Source organism: Oncorhynchus gorbuscha, linkage group LG02 (genome assembly GCF_021184085.1).
Source record: "Oncorhynchus gorbuscha isolate QuinsamMale2020 ecotype Even-year linkage group LG02, OgorEven_v1.0, whole genome shotgun sequence".
In the NCBI taxonomy this organism is placed as follows: Eukaryota; Metazoa; Chordata; class Actinopteri; order Salmoniformes; family Salmonidae; genus Oncorhynchus; species Oncorhynchus gorbuscha.
In genome coordinates this window covers 16,699,203-16,714,016 of record NC_060174.1, presented here as the reverse complement: position 1 = coordinate 16,714,016, position 14,814 = coordinate 16,699,203, and the positions used below count along the sequence as shown (strand labels likewise).

The following is a 14,814-nucleotide window of genomic DNA, read 5'->3' as shown; positions in this document are numbered from 1 at the left end:
TTAACTAAATAACTAAATTGTTTTTTCAGTAGGTCATAATTTAGCTATGAAAAATCACAGTTTTGATATTCTTGAACACAGCCAATAATTTAGTTTCTCATTCCAGCCGGGATTCAATCCGACCGTATATGGTCGATCGACAATGCAGCTTTAAAAGGTAGATGCCGATTGAGTCATTGCATAATAATATAATATATGCCATTTAGCAGACGCTTTTATCCAAAGCGACTTACAGTCATGTGTGCATACATTCTACGTATGGGTGGTCCCGGGGATTGAACCCACTACCCTGGCGTTACAAGCACCATGCTCTACCAACTGAGCTACAGGCTCATTGATCTCCCGCCTCTGCACGTTAAACTCCGCCTTCAGACGCTCGATGTCATCCACCCGCAACGAACGAGCTAGCAGCTGCTCCTTCAACTCTGGAGAGAGAGGAGAGGGAAAAACAGAGGTGGAAAAAGACAAGGTATCTGAAATTATGTTGGTTGACCAATCAAACCAATTTGCTACAGGACCACAGCTTTGCCTGTGAATATTATCTCCACTAATGCAGGAACATTGCCTTTAAAAGCTGCAATGCCTCGAACCCACGATTGGATAGAATCCCAACCTCAAATGTTTGACAGCACTGGCAGAACGAATGCGATTGGTTGGATGAAAGCTCAGTGCGCAGAGCTAAGAGTGACAGGTTAGTAGATGGTTTAAAGGTAAGAGTCAAATAAAGAAAAGGCTCTCGGGGAGGTTGGAGGGCGCAAGGTCGCCAGTTTAAATACCATTGTGGCTTTTGTTTCCCAACCTTAAAAATACTTAACTAATCACATTTCTAATCTACTGACATTCTAAATGACTTGACAGCTTCATATGTGAAAAGAAAGAGGCACCCATCCTCATGCTGGCGCAGTGGACTAGGCACTGGGAAAGGGACCAGAAGGTCACAGGTCCTAATCTTGCCTCACTTTCATAGATCAAATAAATTTGTTCTAAACTATTGTCTCTCTCTTTGTCAACAACTTGCCACATTTCATTCACTGCAGTGCTAGCTAGCTGTAGCTTATGCTTTCAGTCCTAGATTCATTCTCGGATACTTTGATTGGGTGGACACCATGTCAGTTCATGTTGCAAGAGTCCTGATAGGTTGGAGGATGTCCCCTGGAAGTTGTCATAATTACTGTGCAAGTCTATGGAAGGGGGTGAGAACCATGAGCCTCCTAGGTTAGGAATTGAAATCAATTTACCCAGAGGAGGATGGAAGCTAGCGGTCCTCTGGCTACACCATGACACTACCCTAGTAAGTGCTGTTGAGGCTACTGTAGACCTTCATTGCAAGTGTTTTAATCAATAATTTGGTGACAAGACTATATTTAGTACAGTTATCTAAAAAGGTTAACTTTTTACATGTTTCCCAATTTGTATGAAATTCACTGAGGATGGTACTCCCCTTCCTCCTCTGAGGAGGCCCCACTGGTTGAAAGTCAGGGAAATAACACCAGTTACAAAGAGCACAGATTTATAAAAAGGGGTATATTTATTGAAAAAGCAAAAACTAAAATTAGTGTTTCTATACTGAATTATATATCCACTGTCATTATGCAACTAACCACCCCACCCACTTGACACTGGGGAAACCAGCAGTCTTTGGAAAATTTGACCAACATTCATAGCATTTACTGGGTGAAGTCCAGAAACTTGCAAGTGTGATGTGTGAACCACCAACAGGGTATGGACATAGACAAACATACATTTATGAGTGCAGGGGAAAAGAGGTGTATATAACTATGAAAGATATAGCACAAAAAAAAATAGCATTAAAGAAATGTACCAACTCAAAATGTCCAAAGAGAAAGAGCATATTAACTTAAAATGTGTTTATTTATTTTGGGGCCTGATTTAGATTGAACATTCGTTATGTGCTACTGTCACTTGTATTATGACAGAGGTATCTCAATCAAATACTTTTATTATAATGGCGCAGGGATGGAAACAGAGGCACAGAAATACAGGGCCAATGTTTAGAACTATTCCAATGAGCCAAACATACCACTGAACATTGCTTTCAAAATACACACATCTACAGAGATGGAGTACTCATCTTTGTATCTGTGCCATTATAGAGTCTGACAATTTTCTTCTTCAAAATTGGCAGATCCCTCCTGATGACCCAATTGGACAGAACTTCAACAGGGTCACCAAGAGCCAATGAAGATGGAAATCCCATCCAGTTGACTACATTAAAATGGTGGAATCCCTCAATGGCCCTGCCCATGCTATCCTTTTGGCCACAACTGTAATTATCGATGAATACAGCTTTCAGAACAGCCAAGAAATGTTATGGCCAGCAGAGGGCGTAAGAGCCACACAATATCCAATGCATTGAGTCCAAAACCTGTGACAAAGGGCACACGTTAAATGGACATATCTTTACATGGACATGATGGGACATTACATTTAAGTCATTTAGCAGACGCTCTTATCCAGAGCGACTTACAAATTGGGACTGATTTGTTATAGTCAAAGTTGAGTTAACGATGAGATAATTCTTAACTCCATTAGTGTGAAATATCTATCCAAATAAGTGACCAATGAAATGCAATCCATTTTCAATCATTTTTGCTCAGACTTATTATGGCTAGTACCAAAAAACATGCTTTTCTTTCAGAACAACAATGAGATCGGTTCTGCTTGCTCTGTCCTGCCATTGGCTTATGATATCATGTGAGCAGCCGGTTGCTAACCAAAGGTTTGCAAATGAAAGTAGCTATGCCACATTATTGATATATAAAGAGAACTCAATAATTTAGGAAAAATGAATAAAATATCATTGTTAATGAATTGATAAAGGATGTGACATTCTTCTGTATGAAATAATTGGAAATCCATGATCTGCCTAAATGTGGCTGGCTGCATACACCCTTTCACATGAAGACGTGATGCTCTGGATGAGCCATGGCATTAGTTTGCTTTAATACCAGATCTGATATTACATTAAACTGATATTCATTTCAAACTTACAAACTAACAAAAGAAAACGTGAGGTCTGCATGCTTGTATAACTCTGCATGCAACAAAAACGATCACTTCAACTGTAGTAAAATGGAAAATAATTGTTCTAAGAGTAAGAGTTATGTAACTTGAGTAATAATAAATGTTAAAATCCTTTCATAATCCTTCTTCTTGAATAAAATGAAAATATCCTTCGCAATAAAGAGCATTATAACCCAGTGAGGGCTTGGTCCACATGTAATATGGTGGGCATGGTTGTGCAAGCCTTGGTGGCATGCATTTGGACCCAATCTGTTTTGATATAGGCTAAGTGTCCTTTATTCACAGATAAAGCCGTCTACTGTACATTCTACTGCTATTAACTGAATACACAAACGATTGCTGATATAACAGATTTGTCTTTCTAGTTAAACATCTGTTTTAGCATATATTCACTTCTGCACAATAATAAACCACTGAGATAAATGTAATGTATTTCTCATGACTTCCCTATTAGCATATCTAAGAATCCCTCTTCAGTGAAGCTTACCCTCTATTGCACATGTGACATACATTTACAATTACAAGAACATCTGGTCTTGGAGAGGGACTCAAATATGGGTTTGGATACAGTTGATATCCTGGGCACCAATGCAAAATATCATCGAATACAAACAAGATTGAGGGTCTTCTTGACCTGACTTTTGACATAATCAGAAATGCTAGACCTGCCGGCAGTAGACATCGTGTTTCACAAAAAACTGATTTATTAGTGTGGAAATATACTGTAGCGTTTACACTTAATTCAGTGTCCTTCCTAATGAAATAACTACCAAGTAGTAAAACTGTAATTCAGTCATGAGTTTGTACATAAAATACTGCATTTCTTATTGCCTTCCATCAACCAATATGTATTAGTATTTCATTTTCGTACAAATCATTACCTAGAATGTACTGAGTTATTTAATTTAAAAAGACAATGTCAAAATTGTATCCCCATAGTGTGTACTCTACATGAAGGGTTAAAGTGACTGATATAAATGTTCTACAAAAAATGTTTTATTGAAACTTGGACACTTTTGTCAATGTTGGGGTAATTCTTCTATTCACATGCATATCATTACCTGCAAAGACACTGTCCATCTCCTCAATGTTCATAGACAGTCTATGAAACTAAAATGAGATGTAGAAACATGTCCTTCAGTAAGTGCTGAGGTCTCATGTTTTACCAGCGCACCAGGAGACATCTGTCCCATATTCACCTCCTCACACACAACCTCTGCCTTTTAACATCATATTATATTGTGACACTCCTTCACTCACTGTGGTTCCCTTGTCTTTGGAAATTGATAACTGTGCAAATGGGTGTAAATATACCTATGAAATGTTTTACGGATGAAATAATCGTTGAAGGAAGAACTCATGAGTCCCATTGAGGCAGAGGGTTTCCCACAGCTGTCAACTAGTCTCCTTTGAGCTGTCATGGATTTGGATCACAACTACCTGGCTAAATGGTAAGAAATAGGAGGACCTTCGGTTACTATAGACAGTCTTTAAGCTCCACCTTACCTAGCATTCATAATGAACAACCTTTCTTCATGTTGGTAGACCAAAGACTCTTGGACATATTCATGTTCTGCCTTCATTTCCATGGCATAGACATACCCAAGACAAAGATGGGTCAGAGTGTTTGCTGGGGTCTTATGTATATTGATAAGATTGAAAGGATGAGTAAGGCCTGCTAATCCACCAGGCTATACTTGAAGCATGCTGGGGTGGGAAATCATCAGTTGTAGATGGGGGAAATTAGTCCATCCCAATTTAAGAGTGGGTGAGAGGGCAGGGATTTGTAGCTTCATCTCGTTTCACCACTCTCAGAATTCCACTTTGCAGGCAGGGAAGGTCTCCTCCTGCATGGCCACAGTGCTGTTGCTGCCCAACACGGTAACACCCAGCTCTCTCTGCCTCTCATGGGTTTCCTGGTACCACTCGTGCATCGTCAGTGAGTCAAAGGTGGGGATCAGGGTCACCTGAGAGTGGAAAGGTAGAAGGGCAAATTCAAATGAGAACATAGTAGACAGACTTAAAGGTAGACTCCGCGATATGACGTAGATGCAGAAAGTAAACAGCATAGTAGGTCAATTTCCACAACAACTAAGAGCATTGAAGTGTGAAGCTCAACTTATCCACTGTTTTGGTACCCTGGCTAACACACCGTAAACAGCAGGAAGCAAACCTGTACACATGCGCAAATACTGCATCTCTCTCATCTCAATATCTCTGGTGCTGCTCATGGCAACGTCATTTCACGGAGTCTACGTTGGTTGACATTCTACAAATGTACATAGAAAAGGAGAAATGAGAAGATTGGGGGCTGACCTGCACATCGGGCCAGGCAGTCTTTCCCTCCAGTAGAGCGTCGAGAATGGGTCTCATGACTGACTCCTTCAGGGGCTCGTCGCCACTGACGATGTAGCAGGAGGAGCGCAGGCGTCGGAAGAAGTCCACGTCAATGGTGGCAGAGGCACAACCAGAGGGGAGATAAGCCATGTCCAAATAAACTGGTGCACTTCCAGCTGCACTGACCTTACTGCCCAGAGAACCTGCAGGACAGATAGCAAAGTTAGATAGAAGAAGACTAAATGAATTGCAGTAACTTGCAAGTACAAACAATTATTTTAGAAAGCAAGTAATGAACCATGCTAATATGCCATCATTCAAAGTGTAAAACCCTGTCTGTGCCTACCTGAAGAAACTGACTTTGAAGTTCCAGGTCTGGAGCCACTAGTGGTAGTGCGGGATGAAGGCCTTGTGTCAAGGCTTGAGGTGGTCTTCAATGTACCAGTTGTGCTGCCAGCCTTGGTCTTACTGTTCAGAGCTGTACTGGTGGCTGACGTTGACCTCTGTGTGACCCCAGCTGGTTTCTTGGTTTTTATGGCGGCACTCTTTGAGGTCTTGCTTGGTGCATCAGCCTCAGGGTCAGTCATGCAGGTACCGGACTGGGGCGGCAAGGGGGGCAGATCCTTCATTGGTGCTGGGGGAGGGTCCTGAGAGGAATATTGTGCTCCCCTGTTAGAGGAGTAAGAGCTGGGATGGTCATGTGGATGGTGGGGCGGGAAACTTCCAGAGTCCTCGTCTGAGTCCATGTCTGCAGTGATGGAAGGGCAGTCCTCAGTCCCTGGGGGTATGTCTGAATCTGTGGCTGTGTTGAGGGATTCACTAGCAGACGTGGGAGGGGTCTCCTGACCTTGAGGTGAATGTCGATCACTATTAATTCCGCTTTGTGGCTTAGCTAGCTCCTGGGAGTGGTTGCTGTCTTCAGAGAGTTCTCGCGGGCTACCCGTGGCTAGCCCTAGAGACCGATGCTGCTGTTGGTTCTCTGGGGACTTTGAGTGCTTGAATTCACAGGGTGAGACCAGGCAGAGGTCGACATCATGGGGAATGTCAGGGAGAAGACCATGTAGTCCAGGAAGGCGTTCCTCTGAGCCATCCCCTGGAGGACGCGTGTTATGAGATGTACTCATGGGTAAGGGCATCCCCATTTTGGAGTCAGAATCTGCTAAATGCCCATTTGAGTAGGACCTGTCCATATAGTCTCCCTTGGGTGACTCATCAATAGATGGGAGCACCTGTTCAAAAGACACAGAAAGAGACTCGTCAACTTCTGTCGAGTGTGGGGAACCGATTTCAGCAGGCATGGAGGTAATATTGGGTGAGACAGAGTCAGGCAGCATGAAGGGACTCAGTGTCAAAAGACTTGATTGTTTGTCCTGGGACGACATGGAGTTTCCTAGGTTCCCCCTCAAGGAGCCTACCTCGGAGTTCCTGCAAGAACCCATGATGTGGCAGTCTTCAAACCCAATGCTAGGCACCCTTCCCCCGAGACTACTGTCCTCACCAGAGCCCTGAGCATCCTCTTCGGGTGATTGGTGGAAAGGGGTATGCCCAGCGCTATTAGGGGCTGAGTCAGCAGGGGAGACCAACTCTAAAGTCTTCTCATCTGAGCTAGTGCAAACATCTTCTTGCCCATTTCTCAGGGCCCCATCAAGTAGCCTGTATTCAGTTGGTGTGAGATCAAAGTTCACGCTGTGGTCACTTTTCGGAGTTTTGTCAAGAGGCGAAGTGGTTCCCAGGGCTCTCTCTGGATTTGGCAGTTTCTCCATGCAGGTGAACTTTTGTGGACTTTCCAAGATGTCCCCCATCTCTGCATTTGCTCTTGATCCATTCTCTGCCGCAGGTTGCTCTATTCCTTCAATGTCCGCTATAGTGTCCACTACAACAGCAGTCCTTTCCTCTGACTTTGCATTTTCTGCTCTGAGGTTCTCGAATTCCGCTGTCATGTCTTCAGGCGTTGACATTTTGGAACGATCAGCATCCCCCTCAGAGGCAGAAACTTTATGATTCTCCGGCTCCTTTTTATCAGTCTTTAGCTTTGCCGCCTTGTTCAATGAGTCTTTCTTGGGGATTGCATCCTTCTTCAATGTTCCATTCTTGACTAAAGGCTTTTTTGCCTCTGCGTTTCCTAATGAAGGTCCAGTGGTCGCTTTTTTGACATCCTTGTTGAGGGGTTTTGTTGGTTTCTTCTCCTCTGGCTTTACCTCCTTCTTGATATCTTTCTTTTGATCATGTTTGAGGTCTTTCTTTGGTCTTGGACCAAGAGTTTCTTTCTTAACTGGTTCTTTCTTTTTCTCCAAATTCTCTTCCTTTTTGACAACACCTATGGAGGCTTTCTCATCCTTTTTTACTTCTTTTTTCTCATCCTTTAAAGGTTCTTTCTTTGGCATAAGCTTTTCAGCCTTTGGAGGCCTTTGTTTAGCATCCCCATCCTTCAATTTGGACTTATCTTCCCCTTCCTTCCATTCTTTATTAGCAATGTCACTTGGAGCCTTGGGTTTGGACTTCATGTCTTGCTTTTTAACATCCCCACGTCCAACTTTGTCCTTCAGCAAGGCACTGCTAGGTCTTGAATCCTTGGGCAGGGACTTAAGGCTCTCCCGACTCTCTGCACGTTTTGGTTGTTTATCTGATTTGGATGCTTCAAGGTCCCTGAGGCTCACGGCTGGATGTTTCAGGAATTCTAGATGCTTTACTTTCTCAAGTCCTTCAAGAATCTTGGCCTGCGGAGTACACCCAGGGAAGAGAACTCGAATGATCTTCTCATGAGGACTGGCAGGATGCCACACCAGTAGAGCACAGATGGAGACAAGGCAAGACAGGGGCATCTCTGAGCCTTTTATGTTAGATCCATTGCCGGGCCAGGTCTTCATGAAAGCCTCAAGGTCTTTACTGCCTTTGACTGGGTTAAGAATATACAGCTCTAGTCTACCGACTCCCATCTTCTGGAAAAGAATAAGAGGATCAATGCTGGGTCCATTTGAGCGACTAAGAGGTTCTGGATTGATCGTTAGCCTTTCAAGGTGTTGCAAAGTGAGTGCCGCTTGGTCACAGCTCCGCAGTTCTTTGGGATCACTCCGGAATGACTTCAATCTCTCTGGAGCATTAAGGAAAATGACCCCAATCTCAGGGGAAATAAGATTTTTCATCCAGTCCTCATTGATCTGAGAGTCAGTAGAATGTTCCTCCTCCAGTTCTAATGCTTTCCTTTGGAGAAGACTGTTCACCCCTGGCAGATTGTCAGCCCCAATGTGAGTGAGGAGCAGGGAGTCAACTCTGTCCAAATGTCTAACCAGTTTCCAGAAACAGGAGCGAGGATCTGACCCACCATTGACCAGAACGTTGAAACCATTAACAGCAAAGAAGGCCGAGTCTCCTCTCCCACCTGGAAATACATAGCAGCAGGGGCGGGAGAGTTTGAGGAAGCCCACAGTACTGGGGGGCTCTAGCAGCTCAAACGGAGACTGTGGCTCCAAGGACTCTGAGAGGTATTCTGTGAACTCTTGCAGACCTTCCATTTCAGGTAGCACTGATGGTGGGTTTGTTTTGATGTTGATGAAGTCTTGTAGGTTGTGTTTCTCCAACACAGAGTTCTTCCACACCCCAGAGTTGGGACAACTCAGCGTGAGGTTAGCTTTTTGTGTGGGATCTGCAGAGCTCAACAACTCTCCAATCTGTTCAAGGAGATAGAATGGTTTGATGTAAATCTCTTCACCAGCTTAGATTTAGTTTAGATTGATCTGTAACTTGAATGAATATTACAGTAAAATATGAATTCACCTCCTCATCAGCAAATATGTGAATGAAGTCACTCAGAGAGAAACATCCTGTTTGTAAGACAAGATCTCCTGCATCTTCAACACATTGTCCAGCAAGAACCAACAACTTGTGGCGAGACACATCAGATATAAGCCGGAGCACCTAGTGAAATGGAAAGAAAGTCATGAAAATTAAACTCCATTTAGTAGCCTTTACTACTCCAAATAGGTCAATAGTATAGACCGTGTTGGTGTTACAGAACACACAGATAAACAAGGCCTCTCATTGAAGCCTACAGTCTACAATATGATAAAAAGGCTAAATGGCATTATGTTATGGCCAGATAAGACCTTCATTTTGATCCAAATTAAATGCATACCAAAGGCCACAAACAACCCACATTTAAAAGGTATACAATGTAATCAAGATATCAAAACACAAGGACACACTCATAGATGTTTCCACAAATAATCTCAAGCTGTGAAAAGCAGCACTTCAATGTGGAAAAATCCTCACCTCACCCATCCTTTCCCCAAGAAAATATTTAGAGAATTCCTGTTTACATATCCAGTACTAAGCCTACTGCAAACTTTGTTCAAGCTTAACATTGAAAAACAAATACCTGAAACTACCAGCAGATACGCTTGCAGAGAACAAAGATAAAGCCAGAGACCAACTTTATATTTCTCTATTTAATGCATTCTAAAATATCACAAGTGCATTAAGCATCAGGCACCGGCTAAAGGAGATTATGTTGGTGTGAGGAGGGTTTTGTGAATCATTACAGCAGCATAACAATTTGATTTCCAGTATGAAATGAGAGCCAGATGGCAGGGAAAAGAAGCATGTTATGCAATGGCAGTGTGTAGTGCAGATGGCATATGAGAAATTGGATTCTTTCCATCTCAGAACAAAGCAATAGCTATGCAAAGCAGAGCAAACCTTAGTAAAATTGCTATTGACATATCAGTGTGGATGACGGATCACCACCTCAAGCTGAACCTCGTCAAGACGGAGCTGCTCTTCCTCTCGGGAAAGGACTGCCCGTTCCATGATCTCGCCATCACGGTTGACAACTCCATTGTGTCCTCCTCCCAGAGCGCTAAGAACCTTGGCGTGATCCTGGACAACACCCTGTCGTTCTCAACTAACATCAAGGCGGTGGCCCGTTCCTGTAGGTTCATGCTCTACAACATCCGCAGAGTACGACCCTGCCTCACACAGGAAGCGGCACAGGTCCTAATCCAGGCACTTGTCATCTCCCGTCTGGATTACTGCAACTCGCTGTTGGCTGGGCTCCCTGCCTGTGCCATTAAACCCCTACAACTCATCCAGAACGCCGCAGCCCGTCTAGTGTTCAACCTTCCCAAGTTCTCTCACGTCACCCCGCTCCTCCGCTCTCTCCACTGGCTTCCAGTTGAAGCTCGCATCCGCTACAAGACCATGGTGCTTGCCTACGGAGCTGTGAGGGGAACGGCACCTCAGTACCTCCAGGCTCTGATCAGGCCCTACACCCAAATAAGGGCACTGCGTTCATCCACCTCTGGCCTGCTCGCTTCCCTACCACTGAGGAAGTACAGTTCCCGCTCAGCCCAGTCAAAACTGTTCACTGCTCTGGCTCCCCAATGGTGGAACAAACTCCCTCACGACGCCAGGACAGCGGAGTCAATCACCACCTTCCGGAGACACCTGAAACCCCACCTCTTTAAGGAATACCTAGGATAGGATAAAGTAATCCTTCTCACCCCCCTTAAAATATTTAGATGCACTATTGTAAAGTGGCTGTTCCACTGGATGTCATAAGGTAAATGCACCAATTTGTAAGTCGCTCTGGATAAGAGCGTCTGCTAAATGACTTAAATGTAAATGTAAATTGAACAATAATCAAAGATTACTTCAAGGCGAGGTTAAAAAAATGTTGATATTTTGTTTAATTACAGAGAAAATTTGTAGACATTTTGCTCTGAGTCATCACTTGCCATCGACTACAATGAAAATGTCAACCAATTCTCTCATTAACTTCTTATGGCTGCAGGGGCAGTATTGAGTAGCTTGGATGAAAGGTGCCCAGAGGTGTCCAGAGTCAACAGCCTGCTCCTCAGTCCCAGAAGCTAATATATGCATATTATTAGTACATTTGGATAGAAACCCCTCTGAAGTTTCTAAAACTGTTTGAATGATGTCTGTGAGTATAACAGAACTCATATGGCAGGCAAAAACCTGAGAAGAAATCCAAACAGGGAGTGGGAAATCTGAGGTTGGTCGATATTCAACCCAGCCCCTATTGAATACACAGTGGGATATGGATAAAGTTGCACTTCCTAGGGCTTCCACTAGATGTCAACCGTCTTTAGAAACTTGAATGAGGCTTCTGTGTTGTGGAGCCAGATGGGAGCTCTTTGAGTCAGTGGTCTGGCAGAGAGCCAGGTTCTGGTCACGCGCATTTCACATGATTGCGACCTGCGTTCCATGGCTTTTCTACAGACATAGGAATTCTCCAGTTGGAACTTTAATGAAGATTTATGATTACAACATCCTAAAGATATATTACAGGTCGAAACTTGTCAAACTAACTTTTTGAAGTTTTCGTCCGACGTTCGGATGGACCTGCACGAGCGTTTGGATTTGTGTACTAAAACGCACTAACAAAAGTAGCTACTTGGACATAAATAATGTACATTATATCAAACAAATCAAGGATTTATTGTGGAACTAGGATTCCTGGGAGTGCATTCTGATGAAGATCGTCAAAGGTAAAGGAATATTTATAATGTGATTTCTGATTTCTGTTGACTCCAACATGGCGGATAATTTGATTTATTTTCTGAGCGCAGTCTCAGATTATTGCATGGTTTGCTTTTTACGTAAAGTTTTTTTTGAAATCTGACACAGCGGTTGCATTAACCACTTGCTCCTACCTGGCACGCAGGCGTCCCATCTAGAGCTCTAGAAATGCAAGCTAATAGTATTAGTTAAAACTCAAACGTTCATTAAAATACACATGCAGGGTATTGAATTAAAGCTACACTCGTTGTGAATCCAGGCAACAGGTCAGATTTTTTTTAATGCTTTTCGGCGAAAGCATGAGAAGCTATTATCTGATAGCATGTAACACCACAAAAGACCCGCAGGGGACGTAAACAAAATAATTACCATATTCGGCGCTACACAAACCGCACAATAAAATATAAAACATTCATTACCTTTGACCATCTTCTTTGTTGGCACTCCTAGATGTCCCATAATCACTATTGGGTCTTTTTTTCCGATTAAATCGGTCCATATATAGCCTAGATATCGTTCTATGTAGACTGTGTGATAAATGAAAAAAAAGAGCGTTTCATAACGTAACGTCATTTTTTTAAATTCAAAAAGTCGACGATAAACTTTCACAAAACATTTCGAAATCCTTTTGTAATGCAACTTTAGGTATTAGTACACGTTAATAAGCGATACAATTCATCAGGAGGCGATGTAACTTCTATAGGTGTCGTTTGGAAAAAAAACATGGCCGAGAGAGCTCGACCAAAACATCCGGTCGGAGAACGTAGGGAAGGAGTTCCCTTGAACCGGTTAGACCAAGAATCAATTGCGAATCAAATGACAAGACTCTAGACAGCGTGTGGTAGCTGTAGGCACTGAAACCTCGGTCTCATGTAATTCGGTTCACTTTGAACAATTCCTGGAAGTAAGCGCAAGGATATTTATTTCCACTTTCAGTGATCAGGTTTTCCTACGCTATTCGATGAAACTCACGCTCTGTTAAAGTCACAGCCGTGATTTAACCAGTTTTAGAAACATCAGAGTGTTTGCTATCCACACATACTAATAATATGCATATACTATATTCCTGGCATGAGTAGCAGGGCGCTGAAATGTTGCGCGATTTTTAACAGAATGTTCGAAAAAGTAGAGGGTCGACTTAACAGGTTAAGGAGAGGTATATCTGTATTTCCATGGCTAACAATTGTATTTATCGACATTTATAATGAGTATTTCTGTAAAATGATGTGCTCTCTGTAATATCACCGGATGTTTTTGGAACTGGTGAACATAACGCGCCAATGTATACTGAGATTTTTATATATAAATATGAACTTTATCAAACAGAACATACATGTATTGTGTAACATGAAGTCCTATGAGTGTCATCTGATGAAGATCAAAGGTTAGTGATTAATTTGATCTCTATTTGTGCTTTTTGTGACTCCTCTCTTTGGCTGGAAAAAAGGCTGAATTTTTCTGTGAGTAGGTGGTCACCTAACATAATCGTTTGTGGTGCTTTCGCTGTAAAGCCTATTTGAAATCGGACACTGTGGTGGGATTAACAACAAGATTACCTTTAAAACGGTATAAAATACATGTATGTTTGAGGAATTTTATCTATGAGATTTCTGTTGTTTTGAATTTGGTGCCCTGCACTGTTGTCATATCATCCCGTTAACGGGATTGCAGCCCTAAAAACAAAATATAAATATGTTATTTTTTGGGGGGGGTCAACTACACAGAAGGAGTGTAAATAAAAGTGTAAAAATACTTTAATACTATGTAATACTGACTTTCATAAAGATGTGATTTTATCATTCTGAACATATTCATTTTAAAATACTGGGAAATTAACTATAGACTACCCACAGCATACCTTTAAACTGAATAAAGACTTCAACAACAAGGTCTGATGCTAACAGTGAGAGATTTAGACTAATTAGGACTCACCTCTGAGCAGACCAACTCATGGGATGGGTTAACCATCACCTGGGTATCCAGAACATCTCCACCATGCTGCAGTGTCCTCTGACCTAGAAGGAAGGAGGGAAATGGTCAGAAATCTGAGAGTAAGGAGAAGCGAAAAGGCGGCCTCCAGGAGATGAGGGGTTAAAAAAGGAACATAGCCTGTTCCTTTAGACCGGCAGGCAATTAGTCTCATTTACAGACTACACTAAAAGAGACAGATGGTCTGAATGAAACTGCCCATGCAGGCTAATGACAGTAGGCTATATGTGAAGAGTTTGTGAATAACAGACTATGCATCCACTAAAATGGTTGAACAGGTTGTGCAAATCAGAAGTCAAAATCCAATCTGAAAGATCTTACAGTAAACCGTTTAGCAAATGTAGAGGCCTTCAGTGTACACTTAAGTCTTGAGCATAGCCAGAATCAACCAGTCTATAGACACTTCCCTGGGTGGAATGACTCTAAAGAGAAGGCAACAACGGCGATTACATTAAGGCACAGAGCTTTGCATAGCCTAAAGATAAACCCTGGGCCAGCAGTCTGACTGTAGCTTTCAGTGCAGGTCTGAAGAGAGAATAGGACAAACACCAGGCAAGGTACTGAAATGAGACAAGAACAAAATACCCCAAATGACGGTCTCAACAAAACATGACTTACCAGTAGTTCGAATGGTATTGATTCAACGGTCTTGAATAAGACAAAACAAAAACAAATTGGTTACCAAAAAAAGCCAACATCTACACAATAATGCTATACAACTCAAAAGAAACGAAGGCAAAGCTTTTGAAATATCATATGTTTTTGTTTTAGGCTATATTTGTTAATAATTCTAGTTATTCCCATGCTCCAACAGCTGCAATGACATACTGAGGCTATTCAGGCTGAAAAAACAACCTGTGATCCACACTCCTACTGCATCACATGCCAGAATACAAGGGACATTCA

At 42.4% G+C, this 14,814-nt stretch overlaps 1 protein-coding gene across 1 annotated transcript in view; it reads right to left on the bottom strand.

Annotated features, from left to right (window-relative positions):
- Positions 1–1,504: 1,504 nt before the first annotated feature.
- The window catches only part of LOC123997903 (microtubule-associated protein 1B-like), a 59,079-nt gene continuing 45,769 nt past the window's right edge, over positions 1,505–14,814 (bottom strand). The window contains exons 3-7 of the mRNA XM_046302601.1: positions 13,852–13,934; positions 9,157–9,297; positions 5,729–9,050; positions 5,362–5,585; positions 1,505–5,012 (exon numbers count right to left, since the gene is read on the bottom strand). Of these exons, the coding sequence (XP_046158557.1) occupies positions 4,857–5,012; positions 5,362–5,585; positions 5,729–9,050; positions 9,157–9,297; positions 13,852–13,934 (3,926 nt within the window). The 3' untranslated portion in view covers positions 1,505–4,856. The remainder of the gene's footprint in view (positions 5,013–5,361; positions 5,586–5,728; positions 9,051–9,156; positions 9,298–13,851; positions 13,935–14,814) is intronic.